General features: G+C 39.3%; 1 protein-coding gene across 5 annotated transcripts in view; it reads right to left on the bottom strand.

The window, feature by feature from the left end:
• Positions 1-22,695, bottom strand: part of ZRANB1 (zinc finger RANBP2-type containing 1) — a 107,703-nt gene that overhangs the window by 33,196 nt on the left and 51,812 nt on the right. The window contains exon 1 of one of the 5 annotated variants that reach the window (XM_074232210.1): positions 11,898-20,245. The exons of 3 other annotated variants lie outside the window; for them this stretch is intronic. In XM_074232210.1, the coding sequence (XP_074088311.1) occupies positions 11,898-11,971 (74 nt within the window). In that variant the 5' untranslated portion in view covers positions 11,972-20,245. Of the gene's footprint in view, positions 1-4,294; positions 7,693-11,897; positions 20,246-22,695 lie in introns of those variants that run through there. One more of the 5 variants, XM_074232211.1, reaches the window with a different exon arrangement.

Below are 22,695 nucleotides of genomic sequence, written 5' to 3' on the forward strand. Positions count from 1 at the left end.
TTCTTTCCTCATCCATGGAATGGGATGAGGTCAATACCTCCATTACCCTATCTCACAAAGCTGATTGAAAAAATGAACAGATATAAAGTATTTAATGAACTTTTTAAACCATAAAATGTAATGACAACCCAGTGTAAGTCTTCTTGCTACTTACTGAGTTGGAGGTTGGACAAGATGACAGTTTTCAATCTGTGAACCTATATATGACCTTGAGCCCTTTAAATCTCTTCCTGGACCCCCCCACCTTCTGTCACCAGTTTATGGCTGGGGAGGCAGCTAGTGTTAGAGACAAGCAGAGCAATTCTTTGCTCACCGTTTTTTACCAGAGTATTAATCAGAATTTAGTATGGAAGTATCTGAGTCCTTTCCTTGGCCCCCATTTCTCAAATATTCACTATTGAAAAGATTATTTCTAACTACACATGCATAATCTATATCAAACCTCTTGCCTTCAGAAGGAGGGGCATAGGAAGGGAGGAAGGAAGAGGATTTGGAACTCAAAAATTTAAAAATCAAATGCTAAAAATTATCTTTACATGTAATTGAGAAAAAAAAATTTTTAAGAGATGGCTTCAGAATCAGTCAGAAATTAAAAAATAAACTCATCCAACCTTTATGGAGAGCAATTTGGAATTATGCCCAAAGGACAAGAAAAATATGCATACCCTTTGATCTAGTAAAATCACTACTGGGTCTACACTCTGAAGAGATTATGAAAAAGGGTAAAACCATCACTTGTACACAAAAATATTCATAGCAGCCCTGTTTGTGGTGGCCAAAAAAAAATAGAAATTGAGTGGAATGTCCTTCAATTGGGGGTTGGCTTAATAAACTGTGGTGTATGTATGTTATGGAACACTATTGTTCTATTAGAAACCAGGAGGGATGGGAATTCAGGGAAGCTTGGAGGGATTTGCATAAACTGATGCTGAGTGAGATGAGCAGAACCAGAAAAACATTGTACACGCTAACAGCAACATGTGGGTGGTGGTCAACCTTAATGAATTTGCTCATTCCATCATTGCAACCATCAAGCACAATCTTGGGATATCTGTGATGGAGAATACCATTTGTATCTAGAGAAAGAATTGTGGAGTTTGAACAAAGACCAAAGGCTATTACCTTTAATTAAAAAAAAAAAAACCCGTTATCTTATTATGTAATTTTGCTATCTCTTATATACTTTATTTTTCTTCTTAAGGATATGAATTCTTACTGACAACCAATGTGTTGTCACCTTACTGACCTCAGCAGAATAACTGAGCTTATAGAGTTACTCAAATTCAAGGAAATCCTTGAATATTGGTTTGTGTAGATCCAAAATCTATATGCAATATTAACTGAATCCAGATAGCTAATGCAGCTGTTTTACATGTACATATGCTTTGTTTTTCTAAGACTACACTAGTTAACGAACTTGTGTAAGCTGGCACTGAAACATTTTTTATAATGTTTTGTTGCACCGTGTTTGAAGCTTTTACAGTGCCATAAATGTATTATTTTCTGAAATAAACCAAAGGTAAATTTCTCATGGTTCTTGCTGCCTGCTATAGCAGTACTTGAAGATCGTTTATACATTTGTAATAGATAAAAAAATAAAACAGATTGCAAATCCTGTTTTATTTTTAACCTAAACCCTGTACAAGTCTTTGGTCCAAATTAGAGTGTAAACTAAATTGCATTATATTAACCAATATGAGTGCATTTCCCTAAGCATAGTTAGGTTGAAATAAACATTATTAAAAAGTGGGGAAAAAAAGGGATATGATTTCTCTCTCATCACATTCAACTTAGATCAATGTGTACCATGGAAACAATGTAAAGACTAACAGACTGCTTTCTGTGGGGGATGGGGAGGTAAGTGAGATTAGGGGGGAAAACTGGAAATTCCAAATAAATAAATAAATTTAAAAATGTAAAAAAAGAAATTAAAAAATTGCTACTCTTAAGGTTTTAATCTCCAAATTATAGCTTTCAACTCCATCACTGGTTGACTTCTAATTCTTACTTTTATTCTAACAGAGACAAGATTACATCTTCAATTGAGTTTAGAGTCTGATTTGGTTCTGGACTCTGAAGAGATGCTTCTGCAAAAAGAACCAAAGCTGAATTTCATTCAAACTTCCAATTGTATCTCAATTTAGAGAAAAGATTTCCTTTTAGCACTACTTTAAAATTAAACCTATTCATTTCTTCTTGCCTGATAATGATAATATTAAATTGTAAAAATTAATATGACTAAACAGTCTGGCAAAATTGACATGCTAATGCCTTTAAATTCAGTATTATATCTATTTATAGGCAGGATTTAGGATTATAGAGAATATTAATAAGAGTAGTGATAGGGCAACTGATTAATCTGCATTAATGGGGAAGAAAAAATAGGAACTCACCAAGTGAGTAGAGAAAGGTAGTCCAAAAGTAAACTGAATGGGAATGAATTCAAATTTTACTAGCGAGAACTTCCACAAAAGTGCATAATCTACCAAACTTCAGAATTGAGTGGAACAGGTACCAGAATGACTAGATAGTTCCATACTATCACCTTATAAGGAAGGAAACCTCATGAAGGGAAGTTACTTCCCAAGGATCACACAGCAAGTTAGTATACTGACTTAAGGATTCAATTTCTTTCATTTCATTTAGCTTCACTCTAAGAAATGCCATACATAACTAACAATGACAAAGCTGAGGGCTTATGCCTCTGTCAGGAAAATAATCCTTTACTCCAAGACCTTCTATACAGGTGCCACCAGGGGCACAAAGACATCCTGGGAGGATGTAACATTCACAGATAAATAGAAATGTGATATACAGAAAAGGATTTGCCAGTGACTGAAACAAACTGGAAAAAGCCTTTTGAAGGGGTGGGACTCGCCTAAGTATTGAAGGGAGCTATCAGTACCAAGAGAGAGAGGAGAGGAAGGAGACCATTTCAAGCATGGAGGGTTACTGGGAGGCCCAGCCTGTGTAAAAGCTTGGAGGTGGGAGATGGAATGTTACGTAAGGAGACCAACAAGAAGAGCAGGCATGTAACCAGCCTGGAAAGGTAGAATGAGGCAAATGTGGCCAATTCCAAACTCAATTGTGCTACAAAGTAATTTCACAATTCAGGAGTTACTCAATTTTGTACATTCTGGAGGATCTACCATTAGTGATAAACTGGTGCTCAAATCACCAAATGACCCAAAGTTAGGATACATCTGAGCTGGACTGGCCACTGAATGCTGTCCCAAGGGCAGTCAGACTATCTGAGTGAAAAGAAGGAAAATCAGGCCCCATCTCCATTGTTCAAAGAGAGCCAAAAGGAAGCCAGACTGAGGCTGACTAGTTCAAGTGACCAAGGCAGACAAAAGTTCAGGTCCTCCCATTTCCCTGATGAAAAAACTGAGGCCAGTGAAGTAAAGGGGTCACACAGCACATGGGGACTCAAGACAAACCATCTTTAAAAGTTTTAAGTAGGGGGTGGCTAGGTGGCATAGTGGATAATAAAGCACCGGCCTTGGAGTCAGGAGTACCTGGGTTCAAATCCAGTCTCAGACACTTAATTACCTAGTTGTGTGGCCTTGGGCAAGCCACTTAACCTCGTTTGCCTTGCAAAAGCCTAAAAAAAAGTTTTAAGTAAAAGTGATGGCAGCACATAATACACAGCACCCATTCTGTCAATAAAAAGGAAAAATTAGAATTCTGGAGGAAAAACTCCATCAACAATGGAATTCTTTGGAAAGAATCACCTGAGACTATGATCTGCAGTAACAATAACGATGTTTGTCTTTCATTTTTGAAGACCAGTCACAATAAAAAAATGGCAAAGCCAAAAAATTTTGTTCACACATGTGATTTGTCAATTACTGAAAGAAAATGGAATACTCCCCAGCTCATACAACATAAGAAAAAAAAATAAATTTCATCAGTTATGAAATGATAAAATTGGACATTAATAATATCTTATCATTTTCATTCAAATATATAAATTCACCCGAGGGAATTTAGAATTAAAAATAATAGGGCAGATTACCTTATTCAAGAAACATAGTTTAGTTCCATAAAAAAAGCTGATATACCAGATGTTCTTCAAAAATAAAAATAAAATCTATCTAATCTCCCCCCCCCATTCTAGGTCGTCCCCGCCTCCTTCCTGATGTGTCTCATGGCTCTCCTGCTCTGGAGAAGCCTCTTCAGTCACAGTCCAGTCCCTCACTCTGGGTCTCCAGTCTCACTGCACATCTTTGGTATCCAGGGTCCTTGCACTAGCTGCCCACCAAGCCCAGAAACCATCCCTTCTGACCTTCACCTCACAGAATTTCTTCTTTCCTTCAAGATTCAGTTCCAATATCACCTTCTATATGAGGCCTCTCCTGATCTACCACAACCCCTCTGGCAGCAGGCACCCTCTTTGTAAACTATCATCCAGGTTCTCCTTGGGATTACAGCTGTACATAGTCTCTCCTTCAATGGAATGAAAGCTCCCTGAAAGAAAGGAATGTTTAAATGTAGACACAACACCTGAAAAATAAGATACTAAACTTGGGTAGCTAGGTGGCACAATGGATGGAATAGAAGGCCTGGAGGGCCAGACAGGAACGTGGGTGGGTGATGAGTATGAGAGTATGAGTGTGTGTGTGTCTGTGTGTGTGTGACCCAGGGCAAATCATTTAAATCTTGCTTGCCCCAATTTCCTCATCCATCATGAGAGAGAGAAGGAAATGGCATATTTCTCCAGGATCTTTGCAAAAAAACCCAAAAGAGATTGCAAAGCGTTGGACATGATGAATATGAGGATTAAAGAGTCATCTCCTTGGAGCCTTTGGAGGCAATCTCTCCTCAAAGAGATATAGTTCTGCATCATCAACTGTCTATTGACCATAAGGAAGTCATCTCAAATTCAACATAAAACAATACTTGTCCCTTTTGCTTGCAAGTTAACTTAGCCGTTGAACGGATTCTATATTTCTGATGAAATCACCTTTACCTTCCAATTACCCAAGTTGGAACTTGAGTATTATCCCTAACACCAAAGCCCTTCTCCTTCAGTCCCATACCCAATAAACCGGCCTTTCTTGTGGGCTGGCTTCCCAACACCTCTCCCTGATCATGGCCATCATCCTAGTGAGGCCCTCACAACTATCTTCCCCAATCACACCCACACTTATTGCAAAAGCTTCCCTTTTAGCCTTGCTGCTTCAAGTTTCTCTCCTCTCCAGCTCCTTCCCTCCACAGCTGCTAATGGGATATACCTGAGCTTCAACTCCATTTCAGACTGCTCTGGTAACTTCCAACCATCTCTCTGTCATTTAAAACCCTTCATAACACAGGTTACAGATTCTATGCTCCAAACAAATCATTCTTTCCTCCTGCCTTCCCTCCCAGCACCTTTCCCACAAGCTCTTACTCCTAATGCCCAGAATGTACTCCCTTGCTCTTCACCTCTGAGAATCCTCATGAATCATCCATAGCTCAGATGCCACTTCCATATGAGGTCTTTCCTCTCCTTTCTAGTTTCTAGTACCACTTCCCAAATTATATTGTATAGATTCTATGTATGTGTCTATTTTACTTCACCCAAAATAAAATAAGCCCCTTTAGGGCTGAAACTGTTATAGTTTGGGGTTTAACAAAAAAGGGATGTAATAAACTGCTAACAGTAAAATTAAAAGAATACCTGTATTGTTGGAAGACAAATGGGCGGTCAGTATTAGTGTAGTAACTGTGACCTGATCCAATCATTATGGAAATCAATTTGAAACTATTTTCAAAAAGTCACTATCTGTTTTTGGCAGTAGTAAAAAATTGGGAATGAGGTGGATGAACAAATCATGGTTTATAAATGTAAAAGATTATTACACTGTAAGGAATGATGAAAGGGATGGATTCAAAGAAATCTTGGAACACTTGTGTGAACTGATGCTGAATGAAGTGAACAGAAACAATTTCAAGTAATGTAATGTAACAGGAACAACTTCAAGAGTATTAAGAACTCTGACCAATGCAAGATAAATCATAACCTTACAAAAATTAAGTTATTAATGATGAATTCATTTGTTGGTGGTGAAGTGATGAACTCGGTACAGAATGAGCCAAATTGTTCTAGACACACCTCACATAAAAATCTGACTGGCCTAACTATACTTTTTAAGTTCCAAAGGGACCACAACCAAGCAGGGCAAGGTTGGTACAATTATGTTAAATCTAATATTCACTTTTAAAAAATAAGTTATTCATGGGTTCATATACAATAATCATTTTCTTTTTTATATAATTGTTAAGTTCAGAATTAAAAAGAAAAAAAATTAAACAACGCTGGCTTTGGAATCATAGAACCTGGGTTCAAATCCTTCCTGCTTCAACTGACTGCCTGTGTTATCTTGGCAAGTCATTTAAACACCTCCAAGCCCCAGCTTCTTCTTCTGTAAAGCAGGCAGCTAGCCTGAGAGCCTTTCCCAGTTCTATGACACAATAGTCTTAACTGGATGTCTATGTAACCTTAACATACACTGAGAAAGATGACAGTTCATCAGTTCATCAGAAACTAAACCCATTCCAACTCTAAAGAAGTCACAATTAGTGAACAGAGCACTAAGCTAAAAGTACTCCCCATCCATTAGATGCTTAAGAAGCAGAATGGAAGAAACTGCTGGATTTCAACTATTGGGAAAGAAATGCCAGAATAAAGACTCTTTCCAATCCCAAAAGTATAAGGGATTCAGTCTCAAATCCAGAAGGAGGACACACACACCCAGTGACAGTCTCCTAAAACAATGCAAACCACTTCCCAGCCAAACACCATGGGTCCCCAGCAGCAATGTGGTCCCCCTAGATTCAGGCCCCTGGCTCCCTCTTCCTCAAAGGTAAGCAGCAAACTTCTCACCAGGCAGCTTCACAGGCTCAGCCTCAAACTCAATTCAAGTCAAGCTGGAGAAGAAGAGTGGTAAAGCAAGTGGTGCGACCCAGCAGATCCTGGGCAAGTCCCTGCCTCTGGCCTCAGCTAGAAGATGGGCCAGTCCTGGTCTCAGGAAGACTCAGAACTTCTGTGAAAAGGCTGCTCTGGCTGTTAGACATCTCAGGGAGTATTACTGTTAAAGGAAAAAAACTCTACTAATCTTGTGAGAGGTTCCCATTTCTTTAATCTCTTTAAACTAGAGCAGATTCAAATTGGTCTTGGGTGTGCCTGGGTGTCAAATGCAGGTTCTGATTCTAAAGAGAGACGGGAGACTAGGCCAGAGCTCCACTGCAGGACTCCTAACCCAACCTCTCTTCGGCTCTCCCTCGGTCGGAACCCCCTGGAAACTAGAGCGAGGGCCTAAGGAGTCTCCGACTCCCAGCAGGGCTACAGAGGGAGCCAAGGGGGAGTCAGGAAACCTTGAAATCAAATCCAGCCTGTTTCCTCATCTGTAAAATGGAGATGAGCAGCATCTCCAGAGCAGAACTGTCATGAGACTCAACTGAGAGATGTGGAGAGGGCTTAGCCCAGGGTTTGGCCATATACACACTCTATAAACCACAGGTCCTGGTCCAAAAACATCCCAAGCATTGAGCTACATGCCTGCCCTTCAGGAGCTGCAGGGAGATTTGTCCAAACTCTGTTCCTATTTACCTTAGTGATTTTGGTCTCCAAAATCGGTTGCATTTTCCAACTGCTTTCCCGCAGCATATCTCTCTAGCCCTTACTTTGACTCAATCTTCCACCTGGAGGTCCCAACCCCCTCACCCACCCACCAAAATCTACAGGTTCCATCTCCCTAAACTCTTTTTCCCCATCAGCACCTTCTAGCTGTATATCTTCTGGATGCTTCTTTTCAAATTTAGGATATCCACAGAAAAACTCATTATCTTACACCGGGAACTCATTTCTCCAAACTTTCCTATTTTCATGAAGAACAGCATCCTGCCTGCAGTCACTTTCTGTTTCATAGTCTTGGAGACACAAGCATGCACATGCACACACACATACACATTATCTTTTCAATTATCAGTCTCATTACAGGGTCAACACACCCTCAAGGCTCCAAAGCATTTGCTATACTGGGCCATGCTCTCAGCCACCTCCAGTGGTCCCTCCAGAAGTCAAACTTCTCAGACTGCATTAATGCTCTCCCTTCTCAAATTCTAGGTCTCCTTCCTCGATTTACCTCACGTCTCCCTCACAATCTCTAACACTGTGGCCAAACTACCTTCCCTGCTCTTCCCAGAATGTGACCCACATTGGGCTGTCTCCTATGTCTGGATGCATTCTCTCCTTCACCGCCATCTCTCAGAATCCTCTAAGTTCAGCAAGGCCTAGGTCAGGGACAATCCTCTATAGAACAACCTTTTCTGACATCACTGTGTATTAATTCATTAATTAATCATCTTGTATTTACTTATCTGTTTACATGTTGTATGCCCCTAGAAGAATGTAAGCTCCTTGAGGGCAGAGATTGTTTCTGCAACAGGCTTCATCTATAAAATAGAGAGGATAATAATAAATGCACCTCCTAGTAAACAGGATTATTAGAATAATTATAGTAATTCACATTTCTACATCACTTTAAGGGTCACAAATCACTTGCCAACAAGGACCCCGTGAAGCAGGTGAGTGTAAACATTAAAGCCTGAGACAAATCACGAACTGGCATCCTGATGTCTCATTGCAAATGCTCCCTCTATCTCCAGTTTCAAAAGGCACTGAGAATTCTTCCTTCTCCAGGTCTCTCCACACACTTCTCCCATCAACTGGTCTCAACAAGCGCTTCCTCCTCTCACATCCTAGTTGCTCTTCTCAACCAAAGCCATGCACACCTGCCACGTTAACCTTCAGAAACAACTTTCCTCACCTCCTTGCTCAAAACCCTCCTCTGCCAGACCTCAATAGCCTCTGTGAATTTGTCTTCTCTTATTCACCATCCCTGACCTGTTGTCCTGCACTATGGCAAGCCACTGCACAAATGGTCCAGCTTCCCTACCTTCTCCTCACATTCTCAGACACTTAACCCAAGGCTTCAGCTGCCAGACCATACTGGGTGCAAAGAAGCATCAAGCACTTGGGGAAACTTTCTCCAAGCCTGCCAGTCACAGCCTGTGCTTCTACAATTTAGTAATATTCGTATTATTACGTAATAATCGTATTATTACGATTGGTTGGGAAGCTCAAATGAGATGATCTAGACGAACATAATATACTGTAGGAAAACAAAACTAATAGTGCTAATCATTTTAAGTAAAATAAATTTTTTTAAATAATGTAAATAAGTACAAGTGAATACAAAGTACTATGTTAAGCCAAAGAGCAGGGATGGCAAAAATTTAAAGAGTGTTCAAATGAATATTTAAACTCCCCAAACTCCTAAATCTGGCTTCATTTTTTCCTACTATCATCATGCTATCCCAAAACATAAAAATGGTTCTCAGCTTCAATTAAATCACACACACAAACAAAATCCAAAGATAACTGTAATCCTTTCTAGAGAAACTTCTTACTAATGATGAGCAAAGGATCTGTTTTAGATTGTTTTCCTATAGTAAGAATGTGAACTAATTTTAACAGTAATATTCAGCCTTTCCTTTTATGCAGAAATATCAGAATAAAAGGCTAAAGATAATGAGACACTAATATCTATTAATCATCTCTTATGAATGAGACCCTGTGCCAGATTCTGAGGATACAAAGACAAAAGACAAAAAATGATCCCAGCCACTAAGGAGCCAACATTCTACTATGCAGACATATAGTATATGCACAAGTAAATACAAGACATTTCAGAAAAGAGACGTTCTTGGTTTTATAGTGTTATCAGAAAGGCACAGAGGCATAGAAGGGAGGATAGAACCCCAAACCAAGCTTTGGAAGAAGTTAAGGGTATGAAAAGAATCCTAAGAGATACATTCTGAACATGGTGGACAGTAGATGGCAAGCTATAGGTCTAACCAACAGGTCAAATTTGTTGGAACATAGAGTGTGTGTTCAAGAGAGTAAAAGAACATAAATAAAAAAAAAGTTAAAAGTCAGATGATCATGGAGGGCAGCTGAAGTTTGTGTTTTATCTCAGAGGCAATAAGGGTATTTGTGAAGACATGTGAGGCAAGAGGAAAGCAAAATCAGATAAATATTTTAAGAAGAAAGCTAGGTGCCAGAGTAGATTTCAGGGGAAAGAGCTTGGAGGCAAAGAGACCAAGTGAGACCCATATAAAGTAAAAGATGCAGTGTCAGTAGAATTATCAAGATCTGCCAATTAACTGGATTGAAGGGAGGAAGAAGGGATCAGGGAAGGGGTGAAGGAAAGAGAAAAGTCAAAAGATAATTCCAAGGTTCTATCCCTGAAGGACTAGAAAGTTAGTTCAAAGGCTGAGTTTACAAAAGAAATGAGTTCTGTTTGATGCATGTCAAGTTTGCAAAGAGATAAGCAGGATGAACTACTCAGAAAGCAGCTGAACTGGAATTCAGGAAAGATGTAAAGGATGAATTGATTAATTTGGAGTCATCTATGAAGAAGAAATAACATTTTCATCAAATCAGAGCTTCTGAGTTTACCAAGAAAAACTAAATAAAAGCACTCAGAACAAAGCACTAGCAAGTCCATCCTTGCTGGTTGGGGAATGAATAGATCCACAAAGTCATCTGAGAAGAAGTTGTTGAGATAGGTAGAAGGTTCAAGAAAGAAAAGTGACCTGTAAGCCAGGGGAAGGACAAAGGAAGGGCACAGAAGAGAAGAATCTCAAAAGCTGCAGAATGAAGCCTGAGAAAAGCCCATTGAATTTAACAATGAGACCATTAGTTCTCTAAGAGAAGGGGTTCACAAACAGATCACAAGGGCTTGAGAAACAAGTTTAAGTTTCATGGTAAGAAGACAGAAACAAAAAGTGACTAACACCATGTTCTAGAAGCTTTGCAGTTAAAAAAAAAAAAAGATGAGGGAAAGATGTGGTAAAAGGATGAGGGAAATCGTAAGGGAACAGTGAAGGTTTGGGGAAGTCTTTTGTTTTTGTTTTTTAAAGCTGGACAAAATTTTAGATAACAGGAAACAGAGAAGAAACCGTAGCAAAAGCGAGACTGAATACATGTGGGAGAAGGTTGTGACATAGTGAGAGGCATCTGTGGATCTGGCTGACCCCAGAGGAGATATATAGGATCTAGTCTCAGCAAGGTAAAAGGTCACTACTTTGCAAACAGAGAATTAGAGATGATGTTAAAGGGTTTTGAGGTACAAGGTGGGAGAGAAAAAGGGGAGTTCCCAGGACAACATTTTCTCAGAAAAGAAAAAATAAGACCAGTTCATTACTGAGAGGGAAAGAGGAAGAGGCAATGAAGGACACTTGAGAGAAGAGAATAGTCACTGGAGGGATTAGTCAACTAGAGAAGAACAAAAAAGGTCAGCCACACAGCAGTGAGGGCTCAGCTGAAAGGAATTTGTAGTAGGACTTAATCTGCACAAGTTGTATGACTATCAGCACACATCATAACCAAAGGAATGATCAAGACTGATGGTGGGGATGGCTTGGAGTTGTCAAGGTACTGACAGGCAAAGGAGCAAGGAATCCAAGGGTCCAAAATAGCTGAACCTTTCACACCTGTGGGTAGCTAAGATGGAAGGAGGTTGTAAAGTCATTAGCAACTGAGAAGGTTGATGAAATAGGAGCCAGGACATCTGAGGGAAGATCAATACTGATCATAAAGCACCTAGCTATTGAGAACAGAATTTGGGATTGAGAGGAAGTTTGTGGTTCAAGTCCTGAACTAGAGGGAAAGGAAGAATGAGCCAGAGGCTGATCAATGACTCTAAGGAAGATTTGGATAGAAAGTAAACCTTAAAGGAGGCATGATTTTGGAGTGATGGCAACAAAGGTGCTATCTTGAACAGTAGTGAGGAACAAGAACTATCCCTCTTCTTCTCTCCAGACCACTGTTTTTGGGGAAGATATACCTGAAACTGGGAAGAGTGTCCAAGAATGCTGTGTTTTCAGGAAGAAGTCTGGTTTCTATCAGCACCAAAATCATCAAGAATGTGAGGAGAAGAGATCTAGGAAGAATAAGAATTAGTTAACAAATCAGAAGGGATATCAGAGAGCAGAATGAACTAAGTTCAGAATAGTTTGTTGTGGCTGTTTGTCCTTCATTCTCAAAGACAGGTGATATCATGACAAGCATATGAATTAGATTTGAGTGAGGGGGCTGTGCAGTCTCCAGCCTCCCTTTCTCCTCTGGAGCCATCTGGGTCCAGTGGTCAGATAAAGATAAAGATCACTGGAGATGGCCCTGGATGTGGGGCAATCAGGGTTAAGTGACTTGCTCAAGGTCACACAACTAGTGAGAATCTAGTGGCTGAGGCCAGATTCGATCTCCCATCCTCCTGGGATAGAAGGCCGGTGCTCTCTGCACTGCAGCACCTCACTGCATGGGTTCACAATGGTAGATGAACTGCGGAAGGGCAAGGTAAAGAAACCGCCACTTAAGCAGGAGGCAACTGAGTCCTAGGGACCAGGAGTGCAGGAGGGGCCAAAGAATGGAGGAAGAATAAACTGGGTCAGCCCAGCCCCACCCAATAAAAACTAAGTGTAGCCCTGGTTCAAGGAAGGTGGCATGTAGCTCTATCTGGGCAAGTGGGTCGGTAAATAACTAATGTTCTTGTTTCTCAGACCCAAATATTCTGTGACTGTTAATTATATACTAATTCATTTCTTGTTTGATTTCTTCATTTTTACAGAAAAGGAAAGAGAAGTGAATTTTGCTCATTTACACAAGGTTGAACTCCAACTCCACCTCTTCATCTGATTCCAAATTCAAAGTTCTTTCTGCTATTCCAATGAAATCTAATTTTCACACAAAGTCAATAGACTATCCAACACCTCCCCAACTGCTTATAAGCAGGCCCCACATTTCCAATTGAACAGGAGCACCTATGTACCAATCTTTCCAGGCACAAACCAAAACAAAGGAACAAAACCAAACAAGGAACCAAGGAATCCTGATGAAGATGAAACAGTCCACAGACATGTAGGACAGAAGATAATTTTAAGTGGAGAAAGCACTGCAATTCAGATCAAAAGGAGCAGCGGGGCTGAGCCTTGAAGCCAAGGACTGTAAAAAGTCGAATTATGGACGGTGCATTGCAAGGAGGGAAGAAAGCTTTTCCTGCGGCAGAAAAAGGATGACCCAAATGCCAAGCTTGGGAACAAGGGAATGAATTGAAGTGTGGGGTCATTCGCTGGTGCTGGTGCTAGTGCCAAATGCCAAGTCCAGGGGTCTCGATTGCATTCCTGAGCCCCCCCACCCCAGGCCTGCCAACAATCCTGAAGAATCCCAAATGAAAAATTTCAGAATCTTTGTGTTCAGGTGTGAAGAAGGGGAAAATCAGCTGGGAAGAGCAGGAGTTGTCTCTAAGGGCAATGAGGCAAGAGAAAGAAGACATCAGGTAGCTCTAATCTCTGGAACTGGGGCTAGAGTGAGAGAAGGAGGAGGTTAACAGGTGCTGGGCCTAGAGGAAGGGGCACAGAATGGGAGGCAGAGAACCAAAAATGACATTGATCTATTTCAAAAATTTGCTTCTGGATGATCCTGAACCCAGGAAAAGAAAATTCTCTTCCTCCTCTCCTCCTCCTCCTTCCTCTCCCAGCACATGGACTCCCCACCCCCAGGCCCTCAAACTCAGGTTGGTTTATTGGTCAGCTAAAGTAGGGGTTAAAAAAAAAAGAACTTTTGTCACCCAGTCTGGGATCATAACTACCATTTATGGTATTGTTTCTATGGCAAAATGCATTCCAAGTTTCAAACTACAAAACTTGGAATTCACCCCATTTCTACATTGATACAGGACTGTATCATATGAATAGAGGGCTTAAAACTCTAAGAATATTAAAAAAAAAAGAAAAGTTATCAAGTAGGACCCAAGTATTTAGCCTTTCTGAAATCAGTTTCCCACTAGCAATTTTTATATAGTAGTTGAGTTACTATTTACATGTATAGCTAAACAATTTGCCAAAGGGAAAGCTTTTTTAAAAACACTTCTCCACGAAATTCCCAAAATTCAGTTTTTTAAAAAATATATACAGCACCTGTAGAAAGTTTGACTGGATTAAGTGAAATGTACAGGAAAAGTCTTATAACAAAATTGTCTAAATAAGCAGATTTATAAAAATATTTGAAACTGTTAAATAAACTGGCATCTTAAAAATGAATCAACAATCTAGAGTTATTGCAACAATTTTATAATATTTTTAAAACTCAGAAAGGGGAAATATAGCCAACCCAACAGGATCTGTAAATTAAGATTTAAATCCATATTTTCAAAGAGACTCCTGTGAAATACAAAGGGCAAAAGCATTATTTTTAGGCAACTTGTTTAACCACAAGAAAAGATGCACTAGTTCTCTAAAAATCAAAGAAAAGTAGTATATTAGAACAATTTTAAGATGTCATGACTTGTATCTATAAAATTTGTTTAAAAAATCACAATACAACCCAAATTATCAAAATATTGATACTGTGGCTTGGGAAACAGAGGTACGGAGGTTCAAGGTGAGACTAAAAGTAGGACCAGCTTTTACAGCATGAGTCGCAAAATGAACCACACATACTGATCACATATAGTGATCACAAGATGCAGAGACTGTGCCTTTAAGATAGGACTTAAGTTTTAAAATTACCAGCCAAAGCAATCAGAGGTTTGTTTAAAAGTAAAAGGCCAGACATAACATCTACATGTTCACCAACTGAAATGGCTGGATTTACAATCCTCATGTAAAAGAGGATTGTAAAAGACAGTTATAGAGACTTAGCTGATGCCTCCTACAGCAGACATGAACCAGTTCTTCCCCCCTTCCCCTAGATGACAGTGTCTTCTTCTCTAAAGCTCAATTTAGGCAGCTAATTGGAGAGTGTGCTGGATCCCCAATCAGGAAAACCTGAGTTCAATTCCTCCTTCAGACACTTCCGAGTTAAGTCATTTAACCTTTCTCTACCTCAGTTTCCTTCCTTGATCCACTTTACCAGTTCAGTACAGGCAGTCTCCCTCGGTCTGCTTTACTCTCCTCCCCAATGAGCCTGGTCAGAGCACCAGGTGCTGAAGAAAGCTTAAGAATTGAAGGAGACACTACAAAGGAAGATGAACAAAAGAAAGCACCGCACCACACACACATACACACACACACACACAAACACATGGTCTCCCTCACACATACTCACAAACATTGATTTATTTAACCATTTCTCTCTCTGTAACCCAAAAGCCAACTTCAGCTACCCCATCAGAAAACTGAATCATTAATTTGTTTTGATTTCAGTTTACTTAAGTTTCTCTTGAGTTTCAGCAAAATTCCAAACTGCTAAAACATTAGGCCAATCCAAAGAAACTGAGACCACTGGAGAGGAAGAACCCTCCCCTCTTCCACACTTAGCTCACATCCCCTTTGTCTCCTCCTTCATCTCAGGCTCTGAGGAGGAAGTTGGTCCTTCTTAATCTTAACTAAGACTAACTCATCCCTTCACACACCCTTGATTTGATTCCCTCTAGAGCAGATTTCTCCCATTTGCATTCCCACTCCCTTCAGTCCTTCCAAATCTCCTGGTTCCTCGCCTCCCATTTATAAGCAAGGTCCCTCCGGCTACCAAAAATCTTTTTAACTGTCCACTTCTAATGGCCTCTTCTCGATTCTCATTTTTCCCTTGAAAGCATTTGACCCTGCTGACAACCCTCTCTGGATCTCCTCCCCACCTGTGTCTTGCAAGATGAGGTGGCCTTTCCTTGCCAAGGCAGACCCCTCAACCTGAATGCAGAAGAAAAGTCTACAAACAACACGTGCCTCCACCTTCTCTCTCCACCCCTCCAATCTGACCTGAGACCTCATCATTCCACCAAAATGGCTTACTCTCCAGCATTACCAATGAGCTCTTGATTGCCAAATTCAATAGTCAAAAAAAAAGACCACATCCATCTGGATCTCTCTGTAGCATCTGATACTATCCAAAGTCTTGCCTCCTTGATCTTCTCTTCTTCTAGTTTGTGCACTACTCTCTTGTGAATCTCCTTCCTACCTATGGAACCATTGTTCAGGCTCCTTTGCAGGCTTTTTATCCAGGTCATCTCTAATACTGATGGCTCCACACCCATCAGTGAACAAAGATGAACAAAAGAATCACTAGCCTGTATCATCTTTTCTCCCACTACAATTGCACTTTGCATTAACCCCCATAGAGTCAATCATCAGTCTAATGATGACTCTCAAATCCACCAATCTGTGATACTTCTCTCCTGGTTCCCTTCCTACCTTTAAGATGTTTTTCCTTCTTCAGGCCCCTTTGCTAGAGTTTCATATATATTAACCACAGGGTTCTGTCCTGGCTCCTCTCCTCTTTTCCCTCTATCCAACTTCACTTGGTGATCTCATTAGCTACCTTGGGTTTAATTATTATCTCTATGCTGATGATTCTTAAATCTTAAATCTACTTATCCTGCCCTAACTTTTCATCTATCCTATCAAAAATCTCCAACTCCCTTTTCAGCTATCTTGAAATCTATGTCCAGTAGACACCTTAAACTCACTATGGCCAAAACTGAACTTTTTTCCTAAACACCAGCCTCTCTTCACCTTCCCTACTGCTGTTATCCATCTTCCCCAGTCCCTTGGGCTCATGATCTAGGTGTCAATCTTAACTTCCCACTAGTCTCACTCTCCAGATCTGATCTATTGCCAGTTCTGCAACATCTCCCCAATGTCTCCCATCTCTCCTCTGTTAGTGCATCACCTGAGTGTAGAACCCCTCTCACCGCCTGCTTGGACTATTGCCATAACCTGCCTAAAGTCTTTCTCCACATCAAATCCATTCTCCATTCAGTTTAATCAAAATGCAAGTGTGATCAAGACATACACACACACACACACCCTTATCTATCCTTAAAATTCAATTCAAACACTACTACTTTTTTTAAAGAAAATACCTTGTCTGTTTTGCAAGGCAATGGGGTTAAGTGACTTGCTCAAGGTCACACAACTGGGTAATTATCAATTGTCTGAGGCCACATTTGAACTTGGGTCCTCCTGTCTCCAGGGCCGATGCTCTAGCCACTGTGCCACCTAGCTGCCACCAAACACTACTACTTAAAAGAAACTTGTCCACATTCACTCTCTACTATCTTTTTCAAGTGCCATAAAAGCATTCTATTTATACCTTTCATATAATGTTGTGCATAAATAGCATTACAGCACTTTACATATATGTATCATCTGTTATATTAATCCTATAAATATATCTTATTCTTTCATAAGAGTTATGTATTATATATCCCTTCCAGATTATCAGATTCCATGGAAGTGGAGTCAAAAGCCTTTTCCCAAGAGATAGTTAAAGGACATCTAGTTTTCAAAGAAATTCAAGCCATCAAAAAATATTTAAAAATGCTCCAAATCACTAATAATTAGAAAACTGTACTTTAAAACAACTCTAAAAATTTTTCCTTACAATCATCTGTTAGCAAAGATGCCAAAAAAGGAGAATGACAACTGTTAAGGGGCTATGGGAAAGCAGAAGGAATGAATGCACTGCTAGTGAAACTGTCTTAACTCAGGGAGACTCCTCTTCCCAGGTTCAAATCCAGCCTCAGACACTGCCTAGCTGTGTAACATTGGACAAATCACTTAGCCTTGTTTTACTCAGTATCTTCATCTGTGACAATAAGATGCAGAAGGAAATAGCAAACTGTTCCAGTATCTCTACCAAGAAAACTCCAAATAGTCATGAGATTCACACAACTGAAACTGAACACATGACAACAAAATAAAGCTGTGAAAACTGGTCTGGACTAAAACTGTACATCAAAGGAGATGGCCATGTAATTTTTTTTGGTTGTGAAGTTCAGAATAAAAAAAAAAATCAAATTTAAAAAGGTGAAGCAAGTGTCATTTAAATTTTCTCCCCCTAATCTCCTGGCACAGAGTTTTGAGCCAGCAAAAACCTGAGAAATGTTTGTTGATATCAAGAGAATCAAACTGCAAAACCAGAAAAACATACCAGGTCTGGGAGTGGGAACAAGGTCTAGACTTTGGTCCAGGGGTATTGCTTTGGAGCTGGACGGCCACAGATCAGTTACATCATCTCTCCACCCCTTTATATCCATCAGTTTGTAAAATAGGGGAGTTACTTCTACACTCTTGTTTTATTTGCTTATTTTAAAGACAGACTCTGGTAAAATGGTAAGGAGATAGAAGTTGTTCTAAGTTGCATTTTCCTCATTTTATACATAAGGTTTAAATAAGTTTACAGCCCATGACCTATTCAACATTGGAGGATAATGCAAAGGATGAAGAGACAGGAAGATGGACAGATAGAGTGAAAGAGATAAATATATGTGAACATGTGTACACACACACACACACACACACACACACACACACACAAAATGTTAAAGCACAATACCTGGGATACACCCAAGGTACTTAACATATGTTGAACTGAAACTGGTAAGTTCTAAGTCAATTTAGTGAAATATTAGTAGCACAAATATAAAATTATAGAGAAATGTAGGTAAGATTTGAATCAAGTATTATCCAAGCAGATTCAGAACTTAACAGTGATGAGAAGAACAAAATCTGACAAATGTGGGCAAAAAAGAAAACATTATTTTAAGTTTGTATTCTATTCTTTTTATCAAGTTGTGAATCATCTGAAATCTAGGGGTTTTTTCCCCAACTATTTGTCTAAATGTTTATTTTTGTTATTTGTTAAAAAGATATCTGTTGCACCTGGGGAAATTCAGTCAGTCTGATTGGAGTTTTAGTTAGGGAAGAATGGGAGACATCAGAATCGTGGAGAACCCGATCTAAAGCTGGTATTCCCTCTAGAGGCCACAAGTGCTCCCAATGGTAGTATTTAAATATTTGTTGAATTGAAATTAAAAAAGCAATACTTTATCAGGAAAACAGGGAGAACAGGTTTCTTTCTAGGACAGATCACAAGTACCATTTTTAGAAAGGAGGAAACAAATCAGATATATTTTCAAAGTCCCTAGAATTCTAAAATTCTACAAATTAGAAGCACTTCTAAAAACAAAAACTCTGCTTTCTTAAAATAAACTTTTTTTGGTTTTTGTCTTTTGTTTTTACATTGCCTAAATTTCTCTGACATTCCCCCCAGAGAGCCATAACATTTAAATTTTTTTAAAAAGGGAACAGAAAAAAAAAGGGCAAAATCTATCACATCCAAAAAAACTAAAAACATTCATTAAGTTCCACACCCATGGACCTTTTCTCCCAGTCCTCCAAAAGAATGGAAGGAGGTATCTTGTCATCCATTTTTCCCCCTCATCATGCTTTGTTTTTATAACCCTAAAATATTCACTCTCCACTGTTTTCCATTTACTGTGTGTTGCTTTCTTGGCTCTGCTTACTTCTCTGGGTCTCAGGTCATTTTCGTCTCTGGAGCTATATGGGTCCAATGGCTAGATATGGATCAGGATGACTGGAAATGACTTGGCCTTAATTTTTAAGGTTAAGGTCTTTCCCAGGTCTCAGTTTGTCTGAGGCAATGCCCATTCAGTGAATAAGGCTAAGTAAGACAGACCTATTAGTCAAGGAGGCGATGACCACTTTTACCTTTGTTACCAGAATAAGGGCTGCTTTACATAACTGAGAGTATGAGGACCTTCTTACCAGTGATCTCAACAGGGAAAATAGGCCTAATAGCAAAAACTTTGAGTCAAAGGGTATGGGCATTTTACTTGCTTTATAAAATGGTAATACTAACTCACAACTCAACTGACATTGCACTAATATGCCTATCTCTGCACAACTCTAACAGTGACTGATTCTCATCTTACTGCTATGTATTAAGTGAAACCTTGGGGCTGTTTCATTTAGTTGTTGACAGTTTACAAGTTTTCTTTTTTTTGCAAGGCAATGGGGTTAAGTGACTTGCCCAAGGTCACACAGCTAGGTAATTATTAAGTGTCTGAGGTCGGATTTGAACTCAGGTACTCCTGAGGGCCGGTGCTATATCCATTCAGCCACCTAGCCGCCCCCTAGGTATTTCTTATATGGCAATGGTTTCTATAAGTTTAATCTTTCAATTTCTCCTTGCTACCCTTTTCTTCCTATCTTGTAATATAATTAAAAGTTCCATATAATACTTAAATGCAATAAAGAGTATTTAAATTTAAGTTAACTGTCATCTAGTTTAATTTTTGTAGGAAGTTTCTAAAGCAACTAATTTTAAAATATATCACTAAAATAAACACTTGTATAGTTAAGGGAAATATGACTAGAATTCTCTGAATCTGTATAATAAGTATTTTATACACTGACATTTAATTCCTTCACTATCTTATTCTTCGACTATTGATAAAAAAATTTTTTAAAAATACAACAATTATATGTGGATTTTTGCAGTAAATATATCTTTATTTAATCATCAACAAACTGAGCATGTTATAATCAAGAAAGAATATACATATATTATGGAACAACAATATTATAATATGCCACATATATTTATGTTAAAGATACCAAATCTACCCTAAAATCTGTGCTCTATTAGGCTTTAATTATGTAACATGTACATACAGGTCCAAGGGACATTCCCTGAGGTAGCGTATATTGCAAATCCATTTAATAATGAAATCTGTTTTAAGCAGCACTTTTTGAGTAACAAAGAATCAGAAACAAAGTAGATAACCATTAGGAAATGACCAAGAAAATAGTGTTACGGGAACATAATATGAAAAGTCACCATAATGATGACTACATTTTAAGAAGAAAGCAATGAAGAATAGAGGGAGGAATGGAAAATCTTTCCGAACTGACATGAAGTGAGCCAAGCACTGTCATCAGAAAACTATATAAAATGTAAACAGCAATGTCCAGTAAATGGTAAAAACAATAAAAACTGAAACTGAATGCTTCATAATTAGGAGTGGTCCTCAAAGAAGAGACAGGATAAGTGACTGTCCTCCCTTCTTTTCAGAGGTCAAGTCAACTCAACAAGAAAACATCTTAAATCCTACCTGGTGACCCAGGCTGTGCTAAGTGCTAGAGATATACAAAAAAAAGGACAAAAAACAGTGTTTGCTCTCAAAGAATTCAATGTAAGGGGGAAGATAACATATAAATAGCAACAAGCTATATACAAAAGAAGCTGGAGATCCTAACAGAGAGAAGGCACTAAAATCAAGAAGAATCCAGAAAAGCTTCTTGTTAGAAAGAGAGAGAGAGAGAGAGAGAGAGAGGAATTGAGATTGATTTTAGGTGGAAACAGAAGGAAGTCAGGAGATGAGAGAGGAGTTAATTCCAGGCATGAAGGACTAGCAGAGAAAATGGTAATCAGGAGATAGTGTGAAATATAAAAAAAAAAAAGATTAAAAGGGCCAGATAGTGTGAAATATAAAAAAAGATTAAAAGGGCCAATGTCACTGGTTATATATGTTCGGCCATATGTCAGATGTGCCTGCCTCTTCATGACCCCATTTGGTAATTTCTTGGCAAAGATACCAGGAGGGTTTGCCATTTCCTTCTCCAGCTCATTTTACTGATGGGAGAACTGAGGCAAACAACTCAGTTGACTTGCCTGGGGTCACAGAGTTAAGCAACAAAGTGTCTGAGGCTACATTTGAACTCAGGAAAATGAGTCTTCCTGACTGCAGGCCCAGCACTCAATTCACCTTGTCTGCAGTGCCATTTAGCTCCCCCCAAGTCACTGCCTCGGGGGGAGTGGCTGGAAAGGAGAGCAAAGTAAAAATATAAAAAGTGGAAAGGGGGAGAATAGGTCAGGTTATGAGGAGCTCTAAATGACAAAGAAAGGATTTTATATTTGATCTTGGGGGGGGGGGGGGGTGAACAAAGAGCCTTTGGAGTTTAGCTGTAGTCAGACCTGCACTTTAAGGAGCTCAGATAAGAGGAACCTGGGTTGAAGTAGCTCAACACTAAGCAGCAGGTTTGCTGCTACTAGAACTATCACAACAATATAGATGTGTGGAGATGAGGGCTTGCACCTGGTGGGGGGGGGGCGGGATATACAAGAGATGCTGCAAAATAGGAATAAATGGAATCTGACAACAGATTGGTGGTGATGGAGAATGAGGAATCAAGGATAACAAGTTGTAAACCTAGGTGCCTTTGAAGATGGTGGCACCCTCAACAGTAATGGGAAGTTAGGAAAGAACTTAGATGGCAAGATGACTAAGATGAAGATGTCTACAGAACACCCTGTTCAAGATGTCCAATAGGCAACTGGAGGTCAGGAGAGAGATTGGGCCTAAATAAGTGGATCGGAGAATTCTCAGGGTAAAGAGAATTGAATCCTTTAGAGATGATGAAGTCATCAAGTCAAACATTCTGGAGAAAGAAAAGAGAAGGGCCCAGTGCAGAGCCATGTGGTACCTAAAGGAGGAGACTATGGAGGGGAACTCTGCAACACTCCTAGAATTTAGCAATGGACTAATTGTGCTGAACTGCTCTTTTTTGTCATCTTTTTAAATTAAGGAATACATTGAAAAATGAAGGTAATTTAAAAAAATTAACTTTTACTGATAAGTGTGAAAGAAAAAATCTTTTTAGTATTAACCCATTTTTCTAATAAATATTACTTAATATTTTTAGGAAATGATGCCATACAAATTGGCTCTAGAACCAATTTTTTTCACCTTAAAAGGAAGCTGAGGTCTAAGGAAAAAATTTTATCAAGAAAAATATCCTTCTCCTTCCTTTCTCCTAGTAGAGAAATAGGAACAAGGAGATGCT

This window comes from Macrotis lagotis, chromosome 4 (assembly GCF_037893015.1).
Source record: "Macrotis lagotis isolate mMagLag1 chromosome 4, bilby.v1.9.chrom.fasta, whole genome shotgun sequence".
Classification (NCBI taxonomy): domain Eukaryota; kingdom Metazoa; phylum Chordata; class Mammalia; order Peramelemorphia; family Peramelidae; genus Macrotis; species Macrotis lagotis.